Here is a 21,543-nt window from a genome sequence, read left to right as displayed (position 1 = left end):
CCTACGAACCAGGAGGTCACAATTCGATTTTAAGTCAGGGCACATGGCCAAGTTATGGGCTCGATCTTCAGTAGGGGGCATGTGGGAGGCAGCTGATCAATGATTCTCTCTCATCATTGATGTTTCTCTCTCCCTTTCTCTCTGAAATCAATAAAAATATATGTTCTACTTCATCATCTGAGAAAACCTGCAGAAAAGTACACAGAAAAACAAATCATAAGGCTTGAAAAAGTTTTTAAAAAGAGAGGTATGGAGCAATAAAAGAAAGCATTGCATTAAAAAAATTAAAACTAGAATTAATGACTTCATAGGAGTTTAAGGAAAGACACAAATTCTAGAATTTATAGTAAAATTAAGAGCTATACCATATATCATTCTAAGAGTGAATCCAGTTTACAGATGAGGGGACAGAGAAATGGGGGACAATTAATTTGTCCAAGATCACACTATTAGTTTGGATACCACTGCCTGCCTGCCTTGCTGGACTATGAGTGAGGAGTTTTTACTTTCCCATGGAAATCACCGAGCTAAATCAAGGCAGTCACCAAGGCAATATCAACATGAAAATGACGGAATTTAATTTTTTACTTTAAATTTATTGTAAAATACCTGCCACAAAAATATTTTTTAAATAAACAGCCATACCCATTCAACTTATAAAACAAAAATCTTCTTTGCTTATGTCCCTATATCCTCTACCTTCCTCTACATTTGGTAATAGGATCCTAAATCCAGTGTTCACCATTCTCTTGTATTTCTTTATCCTTTCAATAATATTTTCAATAATATTTTCTCAGTTGCCTAACTGAAAAATTAGATGGCATTATTTTTTATGTTTTAAATAGTTTTAATTATACCATAGGGTATACATTTTCCCAAAACTTAATGTTTTGCTCAACATTTTTTTGGTGAGGTCACTTATGGAACCGATTTTTCTGTAGAAGGTAAAGGAGAGATCCATATGACTCACCTACATACTCAATTTACTCAACCCCTTTCTTCCTGACCTACAAAGCCACTTCCAACATCTACAATACTTACAGTATGCGCGGCTGCGTCTGTCCCTCAGCTGTCCATTCTGTCCCAACAGCCCATGTGTCCATAACATGCAACATCACCACGCTGTGATGAGCTTTTAACAAAAATCTCGCTCATGGGAAGGGCAAATAAACCCACTTTCCCCAAGGCCCTTTGCTCTCCTCATTATGCATGTGAAGACACAATGAGAAGACCTTGTCCTGGCCGGGTGGCTCAGCTGGCTGGAGCATCATCCCATACACCGCAAGGTTGTGGGTTTGACCCCCGGGTCAGAGTGCATACGGGAGGCAGCCAATTGATATTTCTGCTTCTCTCCCTGTCTCTTTCTCTAAAATCAATAAAAACATACCCTTGCGTGAGAAAAAAAAACCAAAACACCTATAAAAATATTGACTGGCATTATGTGGCATTTTGGCGGGGAGAAGGGGGGGCAGCTTTATGACAAAAATCTTCCCACTCACAAATATTTTCTGAATTTCACTCTCTTCAATGTCTTTCAATAAAGTTTTATATTTTCCAAAAAAAATCTTACTAAATTTTTATACTTATTAAAAGGTACCTTATATTATGCACCATAAATTTATTATACTTAAACTTATTGACAAATAAGTTCATAATTAATATTTAATTTGGTCTTAAACAGGAACCTTGTTAAAACGTTATTGACTCTATTGATTTACATGTAGATTATCTATGGTTACATAAATAGGATGTCATCTACAAATAAGACTTCAGGTTTTTCGCTTCAAACACTGCCCTTTTGTTTCTCTGCTTTCACCATGCTGTCCAGGACATGTGCTACAACACTAAAAAAAAGCATGGAAACAGGCTCTATTGCCTTTAGCCATATTTTAAAAAAATAATAATTCTGAAACTTCACAAAAAGTTTGGTATTTCAACAGGTTGAAAAAACCCTCTTCTATTCCTAATTGCTAAGAATTGCTGTCAAAAACGTTTATTGAGCCGAAACCGGTTTGGCTCAGTGGATAGAGCGTCGGTCTGTGGACTGAAGGGTCCCAGGTTCGATTCCGGTCAAGGGCATGTACATTGGTTGCGGGCACATCCCCGGTAGGGTGTGTGCAAGAGGCAGCTGATCGATGATTCTCTCTCATTGATGTTTCTAACTCTCTATCCCTCTCCCTTCCTCTCTATAAAAAATCAATAAAATATATTTAAAAAAAAGAAAAAAAGAAATGTTTGTTGAATTTTTTAATGCTTTGCCTGCATCTTCTGAGAATAAGAGGATCCTTCTCCTAAGTGTGATAAGGGCATCAGTGTTTATAAAACCTAGGCTACACAGCCACTGTCAGATCCAGACTGCAGCTAAATTCTTCCAATGAGGATCTATGTTTGCTTTTGCTAGTCCTATAGACACCAGCAATCCACAGCTACTTTAAAATGATCTATCTATTTGGGTTTCTCACACTGCAGAGGCAGATGTAAATTCTGAAGGGACTCCTCTGCCCTAGTATGAAGGTTAAGAATGGAAAAACCCCCTCTTATCTGCTCTAGTTTGAGTGAACTTCTTGTCTATCAATGATGGTGTAGTCTTGGGTGAGTTTGGGTTGCTTCTTGCCCTCCACATCCTGATCACTCAGCACAGCAAATGCCCAGGCCTCCATGTCCCTCAGGTGCAGCCAGATGTGGCCCTTCCCTACTGAGATTCCTGCTTTTGCTTTCAAGATGCGTGACTTACTGACTTACTGCCTTTATTAGTGATGTGTTCTCAATTGGCCAGACCAATCACACTAAAAAATTCTGCAGACTGCTAAAAATGCAAGTTACTTATTTCTTTGAAACATTTAAATACAGCTACTTTGTATTATATAAAAGAGCCTTTCCGGTATTTAAAGGATATGCTTCTTTCTGCTACCTCTAACTCATTATAGATATAAATGTTAGAGGCAGAAATAGCACATATCAGGGACCAGCTACAATTAATTATATTATAAAAGGCCAGTGGCGAGAACACCGGAATGCCCCAACAACCAGTCACCAGGAGGTGCACTGATGGGTCTCATGGCAACGGCGTGAGGGACTCTGGGTCTTGCACGATTTTGCACGCTGGGGCTCTAGTAAGAAATATTAATCCCGCTGTTAACCATGGCGGTTCTGTTCTGTTTAGAGAAAGCACACTCCTAACTCACTGAGAGTTGCACGCTCCGGGATATGGGAGCTCGCATGGGAATGCAGACCGTCATCCTCCCAAGAATTGCCCTATCACTAAGAAACAATTTACAACCTTGTGGCACCTAGTCCTGGAGGCACCTGCTCTTCACAAGCCCTGCCCCTATCACCTGTAATCCAGTCCTGCCCTCTCCCCACAGCCCGCAGGGCTTTAACCTGTAATGATTACTCCATTCCCACTTCCCCATGCCTGTAATCCTACTTCCCCAGGTAATCTGGTCCTTTTACCCAATACAAGCAGCCAGCTTATGGTGGGGCAGAGCAAATTTCTGTGGGTGACCTGCTGCTCTCGTATCGCCGGCATTATTGGAATAAATGCTCATATATGATTCAACCCTGTCTCTGCTGAACTGGCTCAAGTGGTGACAGACAGCCGGACCTCTTGGTTGTCCAGTTACAGTTTTGAACTATGAACTCCTATTTGCACAGAGTGGGGCAAAAGTAGTCTAAAGCTGTTCAAGTGGAAAAATAACATGACCATTAATACAAGAATAAACTGTTTTGCATACTCACAACTGTAAACCTACGTGTGCCCCACCCTTTTAAATCTGTGGGGATCCCAAGGAACCGGATTTGAGAGTGGCTTCCTCTGTAAAAGTTCAATGTTTGTTCTTGTCAGGCACCCTTGGGGGCTACCAACCCAGACCACTTTATTAATCAGCATGGGGTTTCCCAGACGCCACAGGGAAGGCAGACTGAGACGATATGCCTGACAAGAGAGCGTGGTTAGTCAGGGGAAGGTACGCTCTCCTCTGCCTAGGACCAAGTCAAGAGAGCGATGAAGCTTTTCCCAGTCCACTTCTACACACCCTGACAAAGCTGGTTCATGCCAACTCTGATTCTCATTCTAATTTCCTGCCTCCCCTAGGGCCTCCAGTTAGTAACTAAGCCCTCGGGGCACCCTTAGAATCCTTTTGGGGGGCAGAGTTTAAAGGGCCTCTACTATGCTGCACTCAGATATTTATTTCTTTTCTAGAAATTGTTTTTTCATTTTATTAAGTTGGTAGTATTACTGTAAGTGCCTGTGTATATTTTACAGTCTGTATAAAACACTCTTTAGGAAAAACAAAGCCTACTCAATAAATGCAGCAAACAGTAAAAATAGTCTTCAGTTCTGTATTCTGACTAGTTAATGACACATTCACACTCATTCATTCATTCATATTATGACAGACAGAAGTAGATATGAAAGAAAAAAAGTCACAATAAGTAGGAGAAATAGAAATAAGAGATATTAGACAACTGTACAACAAAAAGCATTCTGCAGGGAGGGACAAGCACATGGACAAACACATCTACCCAGAGAAGAGCAGACCCAGAGGAAAACAAAGGATTGTAAGAGGAGTGCAGGCTTTGACTTCCCTGGCATAGAGAGAGGACACCCATGCCTGGGGCTTTTTAATAGTGCTGCTGAGGAAGTTTTCCACTCACACTGCCATTCTTCTACAAAGGCCCTCAAATCAGGAAACTAAACCCGTGCACCTGGTTTAATTTGCAGGCACGGTTTTCCCACATTCCATTTAGCTTCAGATAATTTTAAAAATCCCCAGTTGGCGTCATACAGTAGGGGTGTTTTGTTTGTTTTGTTTTGTATGTTTCAAGTTGGAGCCAATTCTCAATTTAGAGGGCATAAAAATTAAAAGGTTCCTAGGTAAATCTCAACTGTCATCATATGGGGACATTTTGGCACACATTGCTCAGGGGCACAATAAGCCTATCGCTACTCACAGGTAGCATTTTTGACAGAATAAAAATTTGGATAATTGATCAGTTGTAAATTTTGCTACCTACAAATGCTCTCCCAAAAAGAGTAACTTTCCTTACATATTTTCAAGATAAACACTCGTAACACTCTTTTACTTCTACATACAGACATACATATTTTTGTATTGTGTAAAAAAAAAAAAGCCAACCACTTACACTTCAGATTTCTCGGGCACATGTGCAATAATACCAAATGTCTTTGTTCTCAGTAAAAATAAGTCCTAGCTTCCTCCCGGGAGAGCAGACAAGGTGCCATAGTTTTTATTGTGTAACCTTGAGGTCGCCAATAGTACGCCGGCCTCTGACTATACTTAACATGTGATCGTCTGTTCTCTGAAGTTACCTGTAATTATTAGTTACCACACAGGTCATTCAAACATGGTAACTCTTCACTTGAAGTTACTTACTTCAGGGAAAAATATAAACAAACAAATTTTCTAAGCATACTAGCTACAAAAAATTAGATGAGAGTGTATTTATTTGCCGTATAAGTTCAACCTCTATCATAAACTTTCTCCTAAGCAGTATAATAGGTTACATAATGCTTCCTTTTCCAAATTCTCCAAATTACTGAACACAACACACTGAAGGCTATCCTAGAAATAAACTTTTGTCCAAAATTAAAAAAAACACGTTTTTCTAATTAGTCATAAATGTTAGAAAGACTACTCAATGTGTATGATAAATAACCTCCCAAGAATATATATCTCAATTACTATAATTAATGAAGTTGCCAAAATTTAAATGTATTGTCTGAATTTTAAATTCAGATCATCCAAGTACTGATTCAAAATCATCTTTGTCTCCTAATAATGATAGTACCTTTCTCTTCTTACCTCAGGAACTAGTTGGTAAAAAAAAAAAACAGATTTTTTTTTAGAATAAAATTTTTAAAAGGCCCATAATGATTCCACAATTTCAGATATGGAAACGTATAACAAGACACTTTGTAATATTTACTGCTGCCTTTTCTCATAACTGTCTGCAGCTTTTCTAAGCATCACTGCCCAGCTATGCTGCTGCAACAAACAGAGAAATGACAGCCTTGACCTGCCTGAGCGTACAGGCCTCCCAGGGCCCCGTCCATTCCTCCTTCCTCACTCAGGCTCAGGCTCAGGCTCTGCTGTGGGCTCTGCAGCAGCCGCACAGCCTGGGGCACGGACACCAAGCTCAGGGGCTCCCTTGAGGAGCACTCTCCGTCTAATTCTGAACTCTGTACAATTCAGGGCCCTCATGTTCTCCCACTTCCCGCTGGAAAGAGGACCAGAGAGACTTCTTGTCAGTCAGCACAGTCATCATCAACGGGCAAATTTCTGAACTTGCTCTGACTAGTAAAAAGAAAGCTGATTAAAAAGGGGGGAAATCCAAGTGCTGGCTAAAACAACAGACTGATTTCAACCGTGTGATACAGGCATATCGATCAGGCTATTCTGGAAAAGAAATGTAATTCCCCACACAGTGTCTTTCACTTTCCATTTCATTGGCATTACTGTATTCCACTCTCCACACTTTCCTTCCACCTCGGCTGAAAAACTCTTAAAGATGGTTTCTATGGGAAAGGAAAATAAATAATTACCCCTATCAGCTAAAAACAGAAAATCGCACCCGTGCCAGTCTCCTATCACAAATGAGGTTCTCATTATAATATAGGTGTTTTTCCATTTTTTATTTTTGGCAACTTTTCATTTCAAACTTCTCCAACCCCACAAATCACCAGTGGGGGGGGGGGGGGCTTGTTGAAAATTCATATTCACCTGCTGCTTCGAACTTAATCAGAATTTTCAGGGGAAGGACGGGACCTTTATTCTTTTAGGTAATGTCTATGAGAAATTTGAAGAACATTGATCTTCGGACTATGATTATCTTAGGAAGTAGTATATGGATTAAAAGTACTGTGAACTGCCTGGGCCACGTAGCTCAGTGGTTAAGCATCAACCTATGAAGCAGGAGGTAACAAGGGTTCGATTCCCAGCCAGGATACATGGCTGATTTGTGGGCTCAATCCCATATGGGCATGCAGGAGGCAGGAAATCAATGATTCTCTCTCATCATTGATGTTTCTATCTCTCTTCCCTTCCTCTCTGAAATTAATATGTATAAAGTACTGTGAATTACACATATTAACATAAATCCAGTGTGCTTTGCAGGTTAGCATTTAGAGTTCTAAATAATATATGAAAGTAAACTAGCACCCCTAATTGTTAAAGCATTATCCTGAGAGTTGGTGTGTCTAAGCCACCATCTAAATTTCAACTGTGTGAATCATTATCATGATTCTCTAGAGACTTTGTAAAAGTTGATCTTGTCTAGCATGTGCTAGTCAAAGACCTACACACACTCGACTAGGTAGGTCTAACATCCAAAGGCTGATGCAGTCAGGGAGGCCTTCTGGAGACAGCACAGAACCAAACCAAGTGGATCTGGACACATGCACTCTGTCGCCGTGCTGTGTCCCTGTGTAGCGAGGACACAGCACGCAGGAGGCACTTGCTCATGCCCGGGGAGTGGACGAATGAAAACACATGAATGACGGGGTACTCTCAGTGATACAAATAAAAATGGCATGGTGTAACATCACTGGAGCTAGAAATGCATTTTTAACAATTTCTATAAATTACCTGGTAAAAACCTTTAACTGTCTTTAACCTGAATGATTGACACAAATTTATTTTCAAAACAGGAGAGCAAATCCCAAAGGCCCACAAAAGCACCAAAGTACGAGAAGGACACAAAAGGAAACAGGTGAGGAAGTGCTTCAGGAATCACAAGCTCCGAGACGGAAGCTGGGGACACAGCACACCACGTCCGCCGCTCCTCCCCGGTGCCCAGGGCGGACCGCACTGCACACAGGGCTCACTCACGAGAACCACCACACAGGGAGCGGGCGCAGGGGAGGGAGGCGGAAACCCGGTGGGGACATGACGAGGGGGGGAGCAGCGTGCAGTCTCATGCAGGGACCTCAGTGCCGGGGCAGGAGACAGTCGTGAGCACAGAGGGCCGTGGAAGGGAGACACACCTCCGTCACAGAAACAAACGGCTTACCCTCCGCTTTAGTGGCAGTACCATCTTTAAGCAAATTAAAAACAAGGGGAGGGGTAACAGGGAACAGTTAGTAACATTTAAAACTTAAAAAGCAGAATGTTATTAGCTACTAAAAAAGCAAAAGTACAGCTTAAAACAAAATTAAAGGGAAACGAGTTCGGCAGCGAAGCGGAGGCGTATTGGAAGTCAGTTAGAATCATGTGCTTTTTGCCTTTGAAAAACACAAAAAAGGGTACCCCGGGCGGTCTCAGCTGATGGTGATTGTTGTTTTTCTTTTAGCCAAACCTCACATTCCGAGGAGTTCCTTTTCCAAGGAACAGGTACCAGAAGGGGTTGGGAGGACACGGGGCTAAAAACTAAACTACTACAGAGTCAACTACGGGCAGAGGCGAGAGAAGCTCGGAGAAGCTAGCTCTAGCAATGCCTACCCAACTACTCGCCAGCAGCCAAGCTGTACAGCGTGGTACCTGAATCAAGGCCTACGGACTCCACCTCGTCCCTCACGTGTCTGGACTCTAGAAGTTTGGAAAAGGACCGTCAGCTTTAAAGCTACACTCTGCAAAGAGGTAACGTGTCAGCCTAACGGTAACCGCAGCAACTCCGTAGGAGGGCTGGGCTGCATTTCAGGGTGGCTTTGTTTCCTGTCGTTTTGAACATAGGCATGTTAGAGATGGTCGGGAAAAGGGGAGGAACGAGGATACGCCAGACTTATTACTTGAAGAGGGAACCCTGGACTGAAAATTTATCAGTGCTTCTGAAAGGTCATCCTGCATCATCAGACCAAAAGGCCAGGGTGCTTTCCGAGTAGCGAGGGAAGTCACTGGTCCATGTCACAATATCCAATGTGAGCGGAAACAGGCTTCTGAGGACTCTCAGGGGTCTGTGCTCGCATTTTCTAGCAATGAACCAATGCTCAGGTGTGGATTGCATGTACTTGAAACACCGATAAGCACTTTGAACACTGAACTAACGGGACAAAGTGACTTCACTGCCCGCAGGAAAGGAGAGGGAGCTGACTCCCCTCCTGCCATGACTGCACGTCAGCGCTGCGTCAGAGGCTTCCGCGTCCGGTCACACGGCAGGGAAGGAGCGCTCTGGAGGGTTTCTTCCCAATCTAACATATTGTCCATCCACTACCTACCCGTCCACACCGCAGAGAAGACAAGACCGGATTAACAAACGTTCCAGAACGTATGTGCCTTTCAAACTAATGATGTTCCTATCACACTGCAGCTTCTTTCTCTTTTCTATGACTTCCTGTCACATATCGGACTTCCTGTCACATATCTGAGCTGGGTGCTGGGACTGCAGCTAACTTAGGGCCCAGGAAGACTCGGACTCCGTGGCTGCTCCGGGTTACCAAGCGGGTGAGTGGCAGGCCCAGGATCTCTGCTCGGTGTCTTCTCACTATGCTTCCACATACACAGCGTTTTTAGAACATTATCTTTAGGGCTCATTTGGGAGTTAATATGTAAACCACATAATTCAGTCTCCATGTTTCACAAAGTTTAAACTGTATTCATTTCCAAAAAAATCCAAAATCAAACTCATCAGCTCAGCCCCCAGATTTTGGCTCCAAATGACTTCACTTGCACAAAAATACAATTAAACAAGCCATCAGCCTATGGAGAGCAGGTGTTGGGTCCCACTCCATCAGACACTCACTCCGTGGAGCACTGTGGTTCTTGTACTCCTTTGGGCTGTCACAGGAGTAAGTGCTGCTCTTCCCACAGTGACGGGAGGACAGCACCCTCCGTACAGGATGGCGATGCTGGCTAACAAGGCCACCCACTCCTCAAAGGACCCCTCCTGCTGTCACCTCCCCCCCAGCCTTCCCCACTCGGCCCAATTACATTTTTAAACTAGAACATATCTAAGTACAGGGACTATCTTTGGTGAATTCCTCACGAGACCCTGCCCGCTCTGCTCCCACCAAAGTCAGGCGGGGAGAGAAGCCAGCTGTGGCCCATGGAGGGAGCCACGTGGGCGCCATCCTGCGGAGTGGAGCTGAAGGCAGCCGGGCTCAGTGCCACACACCATGTGGCACCAGTACCTGCTCGTCGCTAACACAGGATGCGCCAGGAAAGGGGACTCTTGCAGAGGGAGCTGTTAACCCGCTAGGGGCCAGTCAGTCACTCATTTCACACATGGGCCCTGTGACGGCCAGCTCCTCAGACTGCTCCTGGAGAGAGCTAAGTGAGCCTGCGCAGAGGAAACTCCTCTCCGAGCAGACGGAGGCGGTGGGGACTGTTACCTAAGGATGCGTACGAGCCCGGAGGCAAGGCCGCGGCGGAGCTGAAGGGCGTGGCGCCGGACGCCGAGGAGGCCTTGGACTTGGCGCTGGCCGCCGCGTTCACGTCGATGTCGCTCCGGGACCGCTGCAGGGACCCAGTCGTCGACACAGATTTAGTGCTGACGGTCGAAGCTGTGGTGGTAACGCAAGAAACATTAGCAAGAACCACACTAGAGCTGTACACATCTACTGTTAAACTAATTTTGCTTGTATTTACAGCAAGTATCAAGTTTTAGCAAAGGTTGGAACACAGCACTGACCAACACTTTCTCCTGGTCTCTGAGGACCGAGCCCAGTCCACGCTGAGGAAAGAAAGTAACCACAACTCCACACACTATCATATCTGTCTTCTTGTAACCACAGACTACAATACCACCTCAAATGGACCACATTTCTGGTATGAGAAGTGAAACAACACTGTTCACATCTGGCCAGTTTCTTCACAACGTGGCAAAGTGTGCTCTTACCGAGCGGCCTGCCCCTTGGAGTGCCCCTGCCCGCTCCTGCCCGCCCCAGGCTCGGAACTGCAGCCGCTCTGAGCACCGCGGCCTTTGCTCCTGACCCAGTGACACAGGGGGAGCCGCTGGGGGTGTGGCAGGCACACATGCTGGGGACCACGTGTGAGGCAAGGGCAGAGCTCATTTCTGCCTGAAGGAGCCGTCCTCAGCTCAGGGCCCTGGAGAAGGGGAGCTCTGCTGGGGACGGCGGAGCACAGAGCAGCGCGCACACTGCAAACCAGCTGGGGCCGGAACTGGGGCCAGGGCTGTGGCCGAGACAGGGGCTGGGCTGGGTCCGGGGCTGGGGCTGGGACCTGGGCCAAGGCAGGGGCTGGGGCTGGGGCCAGGGCTGAGGCAGGGGCTGGGGCCAGGGCTGTGGCCGAGACAGGGGCTGGGGCTGGAGCTGGGGCTGGGGCTGGGACCTGGGCCAAGGCAGGGGCTAGGGCAGGGGCTGAGGCAGCTTCCCTGTGGCCCTGACCAAGGTGAGTCACAGCCTCCCGCGCTGCCTGGTCCCTCAGCTTACCTCTAGAGGCGCTACTTCCAGTGGAACTTCTTTTGGCAGAGAGCGGCCGACTGGAAATAAAGTACACACCTGCTTATTTTCAAATATGCACTTGACCTGCATTAATACAAGTACAATCAGTAACTGGAAATTATGTAATGAAGAATGATTTCGGAGTTTTCAGAATTTCTCAGACAAGCTGGCCCACAACCTTATAAACTCCGTCTGAGAGAGCTTTGCCATTCAAAGCTGGACTATGTGGCAAACACAGAGAGCAGGTCCCCCCTAGGGACAGACGCGGGAACAGAGGAAAGGTGGCAGGACGCTTAGCTCAGGGGCAGCCTGGCCTTGGGTCAGACACACCGTGCTCTCAGAAGGCGGTGAATAATCCACTTACATCACTCCACTCTACACTGAACCGTCACATAAATGTAACGAAGATCGACTAATAGCAACGACCATGGCCACCTACTTCTTACCACTCCCGCGGCATCTCGCCTCGTGCCAGGATGCCCCTGAAGTGAGGGGGATTTGTAGCAGGCTCGTACATGTGAAAACACAGCTAGAATTGGTGTTTTCAAGCAGCAGACTGTAAACACAAATCTCACACGAATGCACCCTTACTTCAGACTCTCCTGAGAGCTGGAAGACGAGCGGTCCGACTGCGGCAAGGACACGATGCTGTCCGAGTTCTTTAGGTGGGACTGCAGGGCCTTCTGGTAGGAGGACTCCAGCGTGTGGTACAGGTGCTCTGCCTCCCTGCTGAAGTGGCTGTGGAACCCCCAGTAACACCTGGGGAAGCACACCTTCCTGTTACTGGGAGGGCGGCACCCGGGCCTACAGGACACCTTCCAGGGCCAGAGCCTGCCTCCCTGCCCCCGGAGCCCGTGCACGGAAGACGCCGTGAACAAAGGGGACTGACACTGGGCAGGAACTCCTCTGAGCCTCAGCCTCGTTACAATGTGGAAATTAAAGAGGCTCACGTGTAAGGACACTGGGGAGCCTTAAGGGAGAGGGAGCTAAAATATCGAGAACTATACCTAAACCTGAGGGAGTCACAAATGGCTGTGTGTTTTTATTGTTTTGTTAATCCTCACTGGAGAATTTCTTTTGTCATTGATTTTTGGAGCGTGAGAAGATGAAGAGAGAGAGAGAGAGAAACATGCATGTGAGAGACCCAGTGCCTCCCACAAGCACCCAGACTGGGGGTAGGGATCGAATCTGCAACCCAGGTACGTGCCCTGGACCAGGAATTGAACCTGAAACCCTTTGATACACGGGCTGATGCTCTAACCATTTGATGACACTGCCAGGGCTAATGGTGGTTTTTATCAATGTAATTTGACACTCACTGATTTAAAATATAATATTTAAAAATTGCCCTAGATAATATGTACAAAAAAATGGAAATGTGTTCAGAACTATTTAAAAATCATTCCTGCATGATAACTAAAGAACTGGAACGAACTGGGGAAGGGGAAGAATACAGGATAAAAATAGCATAAGTAGGTCATTAGCAAATACCCTCCTAATAGTTTTCTCCAGCTACTAATTACTGCGCTTTGGCAGGAACCACCCAGATGGTGGCGAGCCCTGCACTGTCAGTGCGAGGCCCTCCACACCCTCAGCAACCAGAGGACCAGAATGTAGCTGAGAGAACAAGAGCGGGCGGTAACTGATCAGGACGTATCGGGGCAGCTGAGCCATGCTTGTAAGAAAGATAGGGTTGTTGCTGTTTTTTAACATATTTTTATTGATTTCAGAGAGGAAGGGAGAGAGAAACATCAATGATGAGAGAGAATCATTGATTGGCTGCCTCCTGCATGCTCCACACCTGGGGATCGAGCCCAAAACCTGGATATGTGCCCTTGACCAGAATCGAACCTAGGACCTTTCAGTCCGCAGGCCAACTCTCTATCTACTGAGCTAAATCAGTGAGGGCAAGAATAAGTTTCTTTTTAATAACATTTTAAAAATATATATTTTATTGATTTTTTTACAGAGAGGAAGTGAGAAGGATAGAGAGTTAGAGAATCATCGATCAGCTGCCTCTTGCACACCCACCACTGGGGATGTGCCCACAACCAAGGTACATGCCCCTGACCGGAATCAAACCCGGGACCTTTCAGTCCACAGGCTGACGCTCTATCCATTGAGCCAAACCGGTTTCGGCAGGGCAAGAATAAGTTTTAACCTGTGTCAAGGAGAAGAGCCAATCAACTACAAAAGCACAGAAAAACCGCCACCGGCACAAAGCTGGCAGTGCTCACGCACGCACTCCTGTGCCCCCAAGAGAGTTAGCACGAAACTTCTGATGGTCACGGCCACAGTCACAGTGGGGAGATGACTCCCAGGGAGTGCTGACTGTCTGGGGCCACAACCGTGTGAATGGAGTGGAACTGCATCAAACCTGAGGGCAGCAGCAAGCAGCCACTGGGCCAATACTGAGCCACTGTGCACCCCCTCACCCCACCCTCACCCCCACCCCCACTCCCGCCAACAGTGAGGCACACCCCAACGCACCACCTGACACTCACTGTGACGTGATCACAGGGAAAGAGGTCACTGTGGACTCTGGCCTGGCGTTAACAGGCTCACCGAAGGAGCAGAGAACACCCGAATGCACGAACAGATGGTATACAAACACACACTTACTTTCTGGCTTCTATCCTGGCTTCCGAGTCAGCGTCATGTATTCCCTTCTTTATCGTTTCGGCTAATACTGATATGTGCCTAGACATTTAGAACAGAAAGCAACAATTACTGACATACGTGCTGCGCAGATGGAAACAGATGTGAGACGTAACTTCAAAATGGGAACATGGCCAAAGCCGGTTTGGCACAGTGGTAGAGCGTCGGTCTGCGGACTGAAAGGTCCCAGGTTTGATTCCGGTCAAGGGCATGTACATTGGTTGCGGGCACATCCCCGGTGGGGGGTGTGCAAGAAGCAGCTGGTCAATGTTTCTCTCTCATCGACATTTCTAGCTCTCTCTCTCTCTCCCTTCCTCTCTGTAAAAAAAAAATCAATAAAATATATATATATTTTTTAAATGGGAACATGGAACCTGGAGCCTCTGTGCCGAGTCCAGTCACAATGCAGCTTCCGCATCAGAGCATCCTGGGCCCGGGTCTGTCCCAGTGCCCTGCCCCCACCCAGGAACCCTGGCAAGGCCATATACACTGGCATGATTTTTTTTTTTTTTTTAAAGTTACAGCTGATTTTTTTCAGGCCATACTTATTTAGCTCAATCTTTTTTGGACCAAAGCAACAAAATCCATTTTTCCATAGTCAGAACTATTTTCTATGGAAATTGTAATGAGACAATTATAATCATAATACTAAAGAGGCTATCCATATCACATTTCTGTATTTAAAGAGAATGTTTTTTCAACTTCCACTATGTATCATAACAATTTTATAAAATTATGTAACCATTTTATAAATAGGTATTCTCTTCAGTTATGTTCTACTCTAGGTAAGAGAAATCATTAAACTGTCTCATTGACATTTAACAAAATTTTAAGAAAAGGGAAATGCTGGAATGAATAGTTTCATAGAACAAAGACCAGTTAGCAATTTTACCAGCCCGTTCACAGTCTTTCCCTCACGCCTTCATTCATTCAATACTTAGTGAACCCTGCTAAGTTGCACACACGTTGAAACCGCTAGCAGGGTCGCCTAAGACCATCGGAAAACACAGATATTTACATTATAATTCATTAACAGTAGAAAATTACAGTTATGAAGTAGCAAGGAAAATAATGTTATGGTTGGGGGCCACCACAACATGAGGAGCTGTATTAAAGGGCCGCGGCATTAGGAAGGCTGAGAACCACCGCTCTAGACGCACAGTAGTATATCCAGGTGAAAATGTGCCTCTGGGAGCCTCAGCTCCGACACTGCAGCATGCACGGGCCTCCCAGGAGTACTCAATTTATTAAAATCCCACTCTAATGAAAAGTTTAATATGCTATGAAGGTCTTCACAAATTATACGACATATCATTAAAATGAGTGGCACAAAAATCAGCATTTATTTCTCCAAATTTAACTCAGAAATAACAAAAAAATGACTAAAAATTCAGAGGCAGGCTTCTATTCTTCAAAAATTGTCATAATCCCAGTTTTCGTTACGACGATGTGAAACTTACCAGATACCAATCTGAATAAAGAGAAATCGCTGCCTTTCTGATCCACCCTGGCTGCTCAGCACCCCTGAGCCCCGGGAGGCCAGCTGCAGGACCGGCAGCGAAGGGCGGGCGGCTGTGTGGCTGTCACCGCACCCCCGCCCACACCTCCGACACTCCAACCCTTCACTCAGTGAATCCGCTCCAGGCTATGATGTGCCCAGAGCAGTAGAAATAACAGATGTTGTCATGAGAACAAATGCTTAGATTCCTCCATTTCTGACAGTGGACCACTCACTGAGTCATTAAATCTCAGGATTCAATTCAGAGCAAAAAACAGCAAATCAGATGCTCACCGTTCCAGTGAATGTGTCTGCCATTCTTGTAAAAGTAAATCTAAAAATTCAAAACAGCGTCTGAAAATTGTAAAGAAAAAATATTAACTTAGTGATTTGTATGTTAATGAAAGTAAAAGCTTTTTTCTTAAATGCCCCAACACTACTTTTTATAATTGATGTGACTTCTGATTTGTATGATTTAAAACATGGGACATAAAGATGGAATCAGAATTAACAAAGTCAAAGAAAAATTTTAAATTAAGCATCTATGGTGGTCAGAAGGAAAACCAGAGCTAACTGTAGGGACAGAATACAAATGTTCCACCAGCAACCTCACCCCCAGAGCGCATTGTTCTCACTTCTACCTCAAATAATGCGTGGACACCGGATGCAAACATGCTCAAAAGAACAATGTACAGTACAGAATCAGGCAACTGGTCTTTGCATTAATTTCACAGAATGCCTTGCACACACAGAAAGTAAAAAATACCCTGAAAAACAAGAAGTGTTTGACAAACTTTCCTGTTAAGGTTCTAGGTAGTGCTTAAAATCCTTTTTTTCCTAGCTACTCAGCCACTTTCCTCTCCTCAATCTTCCAGCAGTCTTTCTCTGTCAGCCTTTTCACTTCTGTGACAAGTCTTATCTGATCTGTGCCCGGAAACACGCCTGGCTCCTCCCCTTTGGGGGGCATGGCAAGGCCAGGGCAGCCATCTTTGCAGGAAGAAATCTTAAAGGTTTCAGGAACCCATTCGAGGAAACAAGTCAAAAGGTGATCTTTCTCGAATGACCCAACCTTCCTTCCCAGGCTCTTCCCAATCCATACGATGAACCGCTCCGTAAGTCTATATCACACCCTTGCCCTCTGCTCGGTGCTAGAGACACAACGGTAACCAAGACACAACCCAGGCAGCTGGACAGACAAGAGAGGGCTGCCATGTGTCTGGAGCATGAGGGGCTCTAAAGCACACGAGAGAGTCAACTCACTCCTAGGGTGGCAACATGGGAGTTTGAGGGTTTGCCAAGCAAACTTTCTCCAAGGAAACACACTGGATTTCTCCCTTAGTGCAAGCAGCCATCTTTAGCACTAATTCTTGTCTTAAGTATTAATTAAAAATACACCTGTAATTAGATATTGTTTTCAACTTTTTAGACCTACAGCAAACATAGACATCTACCAATGCTGGCATTATTTAATCACATTTAATTAATGTATTAATTAAACACATCAGGTTAGAACTTGTCTCTCTTCAACTACTCATCATTCAGAAAGACAGCTCTATTTTCCACTTCCTATGAAGCTTCTTGAGCATGCTTCCTGCTGGTTTTGATCACTGCTCTCTCTGAATGCTGTAACTCACTCTTACACTGCTTTGTGTTACTGCTTTCAATCTCTCCAACTAACGATAAACTTCTGAAAAGCAGGGAAGTTGTGCAATGCATGTCTTAGCAGCTCTACAGAGCGAATGTACGGACAGGTTACATGCCCTCTCTGCCCTCCAGCCCTTTCTAAAGGCAGAGCGGCGCCAGGTGGGCCCCATTCCTCCCAGCACTAAGACACATGATTCTGATGGAACTTGCTCTGACTGAATACAGACCAGCAATCTGGGAGTGGCTCAGAAATTGATGAGGCCAGAACTGTTATTTGCATCAGAAGATGCAAACATACACTCCTCCTACCTGTTACTATTAAATAACTGACACTAACTTTTTTCATACACAGTTACTGTCTTCCTTCAAAGAATAGGGAACACCAATGATACAGGTAGAGAGATTATCTCAGGAAAAGATGTACAGAGGAATTCCCCCCTCCCCCCGCCAACCGATCCCCAATTAACTCACATACCTACACACACACACTCATTCTCTCTCTCTCTTGCATGATGCATGCACAAATAAGGTTATCCAAATTTACTTTCCTGACTATTTAGACCACAATTCTTCACTATAATATTATTCATTTCAGCAATCTTAAATACTATTAAACATTTCAACCAAATTTTTCCCTATTGGAATTTGTTTTGGTTTTTAAATAATGCAAAAATAAACTTTAAAATTTTACCTTCTAACTGCAACAGACTTGGAGGTACAGTTGCTTGTTATCACCGGTATTAGCCTAGGGATATGTGTGTGCTGTGGAGAAGAACAAAAAACAGATGAACACTTGAAAATATAAAAACAAAACTAGGACAACCAGTTCCTTACTAACCTACCTAAAGTACATATACATATATTCAGATTATAATTTCACTAAGTTTAAAAAGAATAAAAGAGTATCATTGGAAATTGCCAAAGGCCATAACATTCACAGAACTAAAACCAACATGATATGCAAGTAAGTCTAAAATTAAAACAACCAGCCGAAACCAGTTTGGCTCAGTGGTAGAGCGTTGGTCTGCGGACTGAAAGGTCCCGGGTTCGATTCCGGTCAAGGGCATGTACAGTGGTTGCGGGCACATCCCCAGTAGTGGGTGTGCAGGAGGCAGCTGGTCGATGTTTCTCTCTCATCGACGTTTCTAGCTCTCTCTCTCTCTCCCTTCCTCTCTGTAAAAAATCAATAAAAATATATTTTAAAAATAATAATAATAGAAAAAATAAAATTAAAACAACCAGTTGGAATAAAATCAAAATTGTTTGAGCAACAAAGGTCTGCGTGAGTTCAAAAGGGGTCAGCAGACCAATTCATTTTTATATTGTTTTAATAGAAATATCCAATAATGGCTTTCAGTTTAATATTAAGCAGGCAGTGCAAATAGTAAGAACTAAAAGTAATACAAAGTAAGTAACCCACTATAATCACAATATTCTGGGTAGATTTTGGCTAACAGCAAGCCTCTGGGAAAAGGAACTGAGAGTCGGCAGCGGTGATATGGAGAACCTTAGTTTTAAGCCGTTGTGAACAACTGAATTTTATTGAAAACTTGTATATAAATTACTTGAATAATTATTTAAATGTACATAAATTTTTAGAAAACTGAACTAAAGAGAATATTTTGTTTGTCTGCTACCTACGATTAAGTAAATAACAATTACAGTTGAATACAGAATCACAAACAGAAATACCTAGAGTGGAATGACTAGGGATCAGGAAGGAAAGAATGGGAGCATAATCTGGAGATGGAAATAACAGAGTAGAAACTCCGAAGCAGATGGAGAGGCTCCAATATTTACAAGCATTGATGAGTCCATGGACAACACCTCAGTAACTACACCACATCCATAATTCACGTGATGGAATGTGAAAGGCTCATGTGCTATAATTAAGTGGAGGAAAGGTCAATACTGTCCATATGATATGATTTCAACTATATGTAATCACTCTCATGAAAAATGCCTCTAACTACTGCTTATCAACCGCCAATATTTACCAGTTGCTTACTCATATATGGCCCCAAAACAGACTTACCCGAATGATTAACCTAACAGCTACAACACCAGAAGTAGCCATAATTTTGGCACTATTTGGAATTAAATTAAAGATAGTTGGCATAATGGCTTCAGCTCCATGGTCAAACTTATTCCCCAGAACTGATGACAGATGCCTAAAATAAGAAATGAATACTGGGCTGTAGTTATATTTCTTACAAACAGTGAAGCGTATAAAACTCTTAACATTTTTAAAGCCTTCATTTAAAGTTATCTAGAAATAAAGGACAAGGGTCTCAAATCCTTCCAATGTACATGTAGAAGACTTGGCAAACGGCCAGTAGCCCCACTGTTCCTTTAAAAATAAATAAGTAAATTATTTCCAACAAATCAGAATTCAAATAGCAAAAGACAAATTTATCACACACTAATAAATTATAAACAGGAAAGGGCTGCCTCACTCTTTCTCTTTCACCCTTTTTATTTTTAACATAGTCATGCTTCAACATCTGAATGCAGCCAAAGCTTTTAAACAGCCGCAATGCCATCGTATGGCGCTGCTCCTCTGATGTTCTGGCATCCTTCCTAACACAGAAGTTCCCGCTCCAACCATTGGTCCAGATTCAGTGTAGGTAGAATCAACATTTACTAAATGACATTTTATGTCTTTAATTTTTATTTTGTAGCTATAATACTCTTCTAGAACCAATAAAATTTTTTTTATAAGCATGCTATATCCTGTCAGCAAAATCAATGAAAAAGCTGAGAAACAAGTTTATAAATTTCATTTTTCTGTATTATTAGTAACAACTGCTTCAGCGCTAAATCACAGAATAAAGTTTAAAATCTGTCATACTTTACATCAGTGTTTTTCAACCGCTGTTCCGCGGCACACTATGTTGCCTGGTGTGCCGTAGGTGCAGACAAGACAAGAATTTTATAATTTTTCACTATTTTGTTTACTTAATATTTCATAATAAAGTAATTATAAAATACTTTCTTTGTGTTTATTTGATTCCTATTCAAGAGAATTACTTTATATATAGTCAATGTAGGCACAGAGTTAAATTTTTTAACATTTTCTAATGGTGGTGTGCCTCGTGATTTTTTTCATGAAACAAGTGTGCCTTTGCCCAAAAAAGGTTGAAAAACACTGCTTTACATAACCGGGCAAGAAGTATCTTAAAAGTATCAGCAGCCGGAACTGGAATGGGTCTTGGAGACCAGTCGGGAGTAACATTAGAAAGACCCACGGGCCAGAACCCGTGACCACCCCGAAGCTTGCGCCCAGAAGTTATGATGTGAGAATCTGGAGCTTTGCAGTCCTTACCCCAACGTGATACAAGCCTCCCGCACTACCTGAGACCGCAGATCCTTAGCAGATAGTTTAAAGGCTCCATCCAAAAGTCTCAAATGTTGAAAGAAGTTATCATATTCAGCAGCACCAGCCAAAAGTAAAGATCTAATCTTTTTTAGCTAATGGGATAGAGAAAATTAGGAGATATACAAAACTGTTCCTAAAACAGAACATACGCAAAAACAGAAGCCATCTAATATGAGAGATCAATGTCAAAATTAAATGATATAGAAATAGTTTTACAAAAAGAATTCAGCCAATTAAGTGTTAGCTAATATACTAAACAAATCTACAATTCAAAAATAAGAAAAATAATTTTTAAAATGTAGTATCTATGATAAATACAATTCTACAAATTGCATTTTAAATTGAAAACATCTTACTGTATACTTTCTAACCTAATGATAAAATAACCAAAACCTGCACTTTAGCTTGTGAAAAGCTCTACCCCCTAACTTTACCTTCCCCACACCCACTCCAACTGCCATTTATTTAATAAATCAAAGGTAGTAGCAATCCTACAGTCTCTTTTAGTATCCTGTATCATTACTAAAAGCTGGTCTGAATTTGAAAGAGAATACAATACTTTTTTACCACCTCTCTTTGCCAGCCAACCACTGTAAAAACAGCTTTCCTCAGATCAGACACACCGTCCCTTTAGTGTTCAGCTACTTGCTTTCAATAATCTACTTTTAAAAACAGACAGAGCAGGACTTTCTAGCATGCAATGTGAAGAAAGGCGGGGAGGATCACACTAAATGCCACTAAAACGCAGCTTCGCTGGCCAACAATCAGACAATGAGAGTGGAGGGCATCACCAGACCTCCCACATTTAGGTCTTTGTTAAAAACATATGATCTACATAAAGGTGTAAGTTTGCATGCTTCAAAAATAGAGGTGAGGTACTTACTAAAAGGTAAAATGTTAATGCAGTAATTTTTACTTAAAATATTTACTCCTTAAAATCATTAGAGCTATGTCCCAATTTCATAATTAAGAGTTTAGAATCTAGTGAAAATGTAATCACATAAAATC

The 21,543-nt window shown here is 43.3% G+C and overlaps 1 protein-coding gene across 13 annotated transcripts in view; it reads right to left on the bottom strand.

Annotated features, from left to right (window-relative positions):
* Positions 1–21,543, bottom strand: part of CLASP1 (cytoplasmic linker associated protein 1) — a 221,949-nt gene that overhangs the window by 89,839 nt on the left and 110,567 nt on the right. For 12 of the 13 annotated variants that reach the window (XR_014795731.1, XM_084892201.1, XM_084892210.1 and 9 more), the window contains exons 12-19: positions 20,482–20,627; positions 19,192–19,327; positions 17,848–17,918; positions 15,807–15,866; positions 13,979–14,056; positions 11,948–12,115; positions 11,345–11,394; positions 10,286–10,456 (exon numbers count right to left, since the gene is read on the bottom strand). Coding sequence is in view for 12 of the 13 variants with exons in the window: in XM_084892201.1 (XP_084748327.1) it covers positions 10,286–10,456; positions 11,345–11,394; positions 11,948–12,115; positions 13,979–14,056; positions 15,807–15,866; positions 17,848–17,918; positions 19,192–19,327; positions 20,482–20,627 (880 nt within the window). In the remaining variant the exon portion in view is untranslated. Of the gene's footprint in view, positions 1–8,031; positions 8,056–8,498; positions 8,547–10,285; positions 10,457–11,344; positions 11,395–11,947; positions 12,116–13,978; positions 14,057–15,806; positions 15,867–17,847; positions 17,919–19,191; positions 19,328–20,481; positions 20,628–21,543 lie in introns of all 13 variants that reach the window. The other variant, XM_084892205.1, reaches the window with a different exon arrangement.

This window comes from Pipistrellus hanaki (genome assembly GCF_964339955.1).
Source record: "Pipistrellus hanaki genome assembly, chromosome: 8".
Taxonomy (NCBI): domain Eukaryota; kingdom Metazoa; phylum Chordata; class Mammalia; order Chiroptera; family Vespertilionidae; genus Pipistrellus; species Pipistrellus hanaki.
The sequence above is the reverse complement of the archived record's forward strand: the minus strand, read 5'-3'. Positions and strand labels throughout refer to the sequence as shown.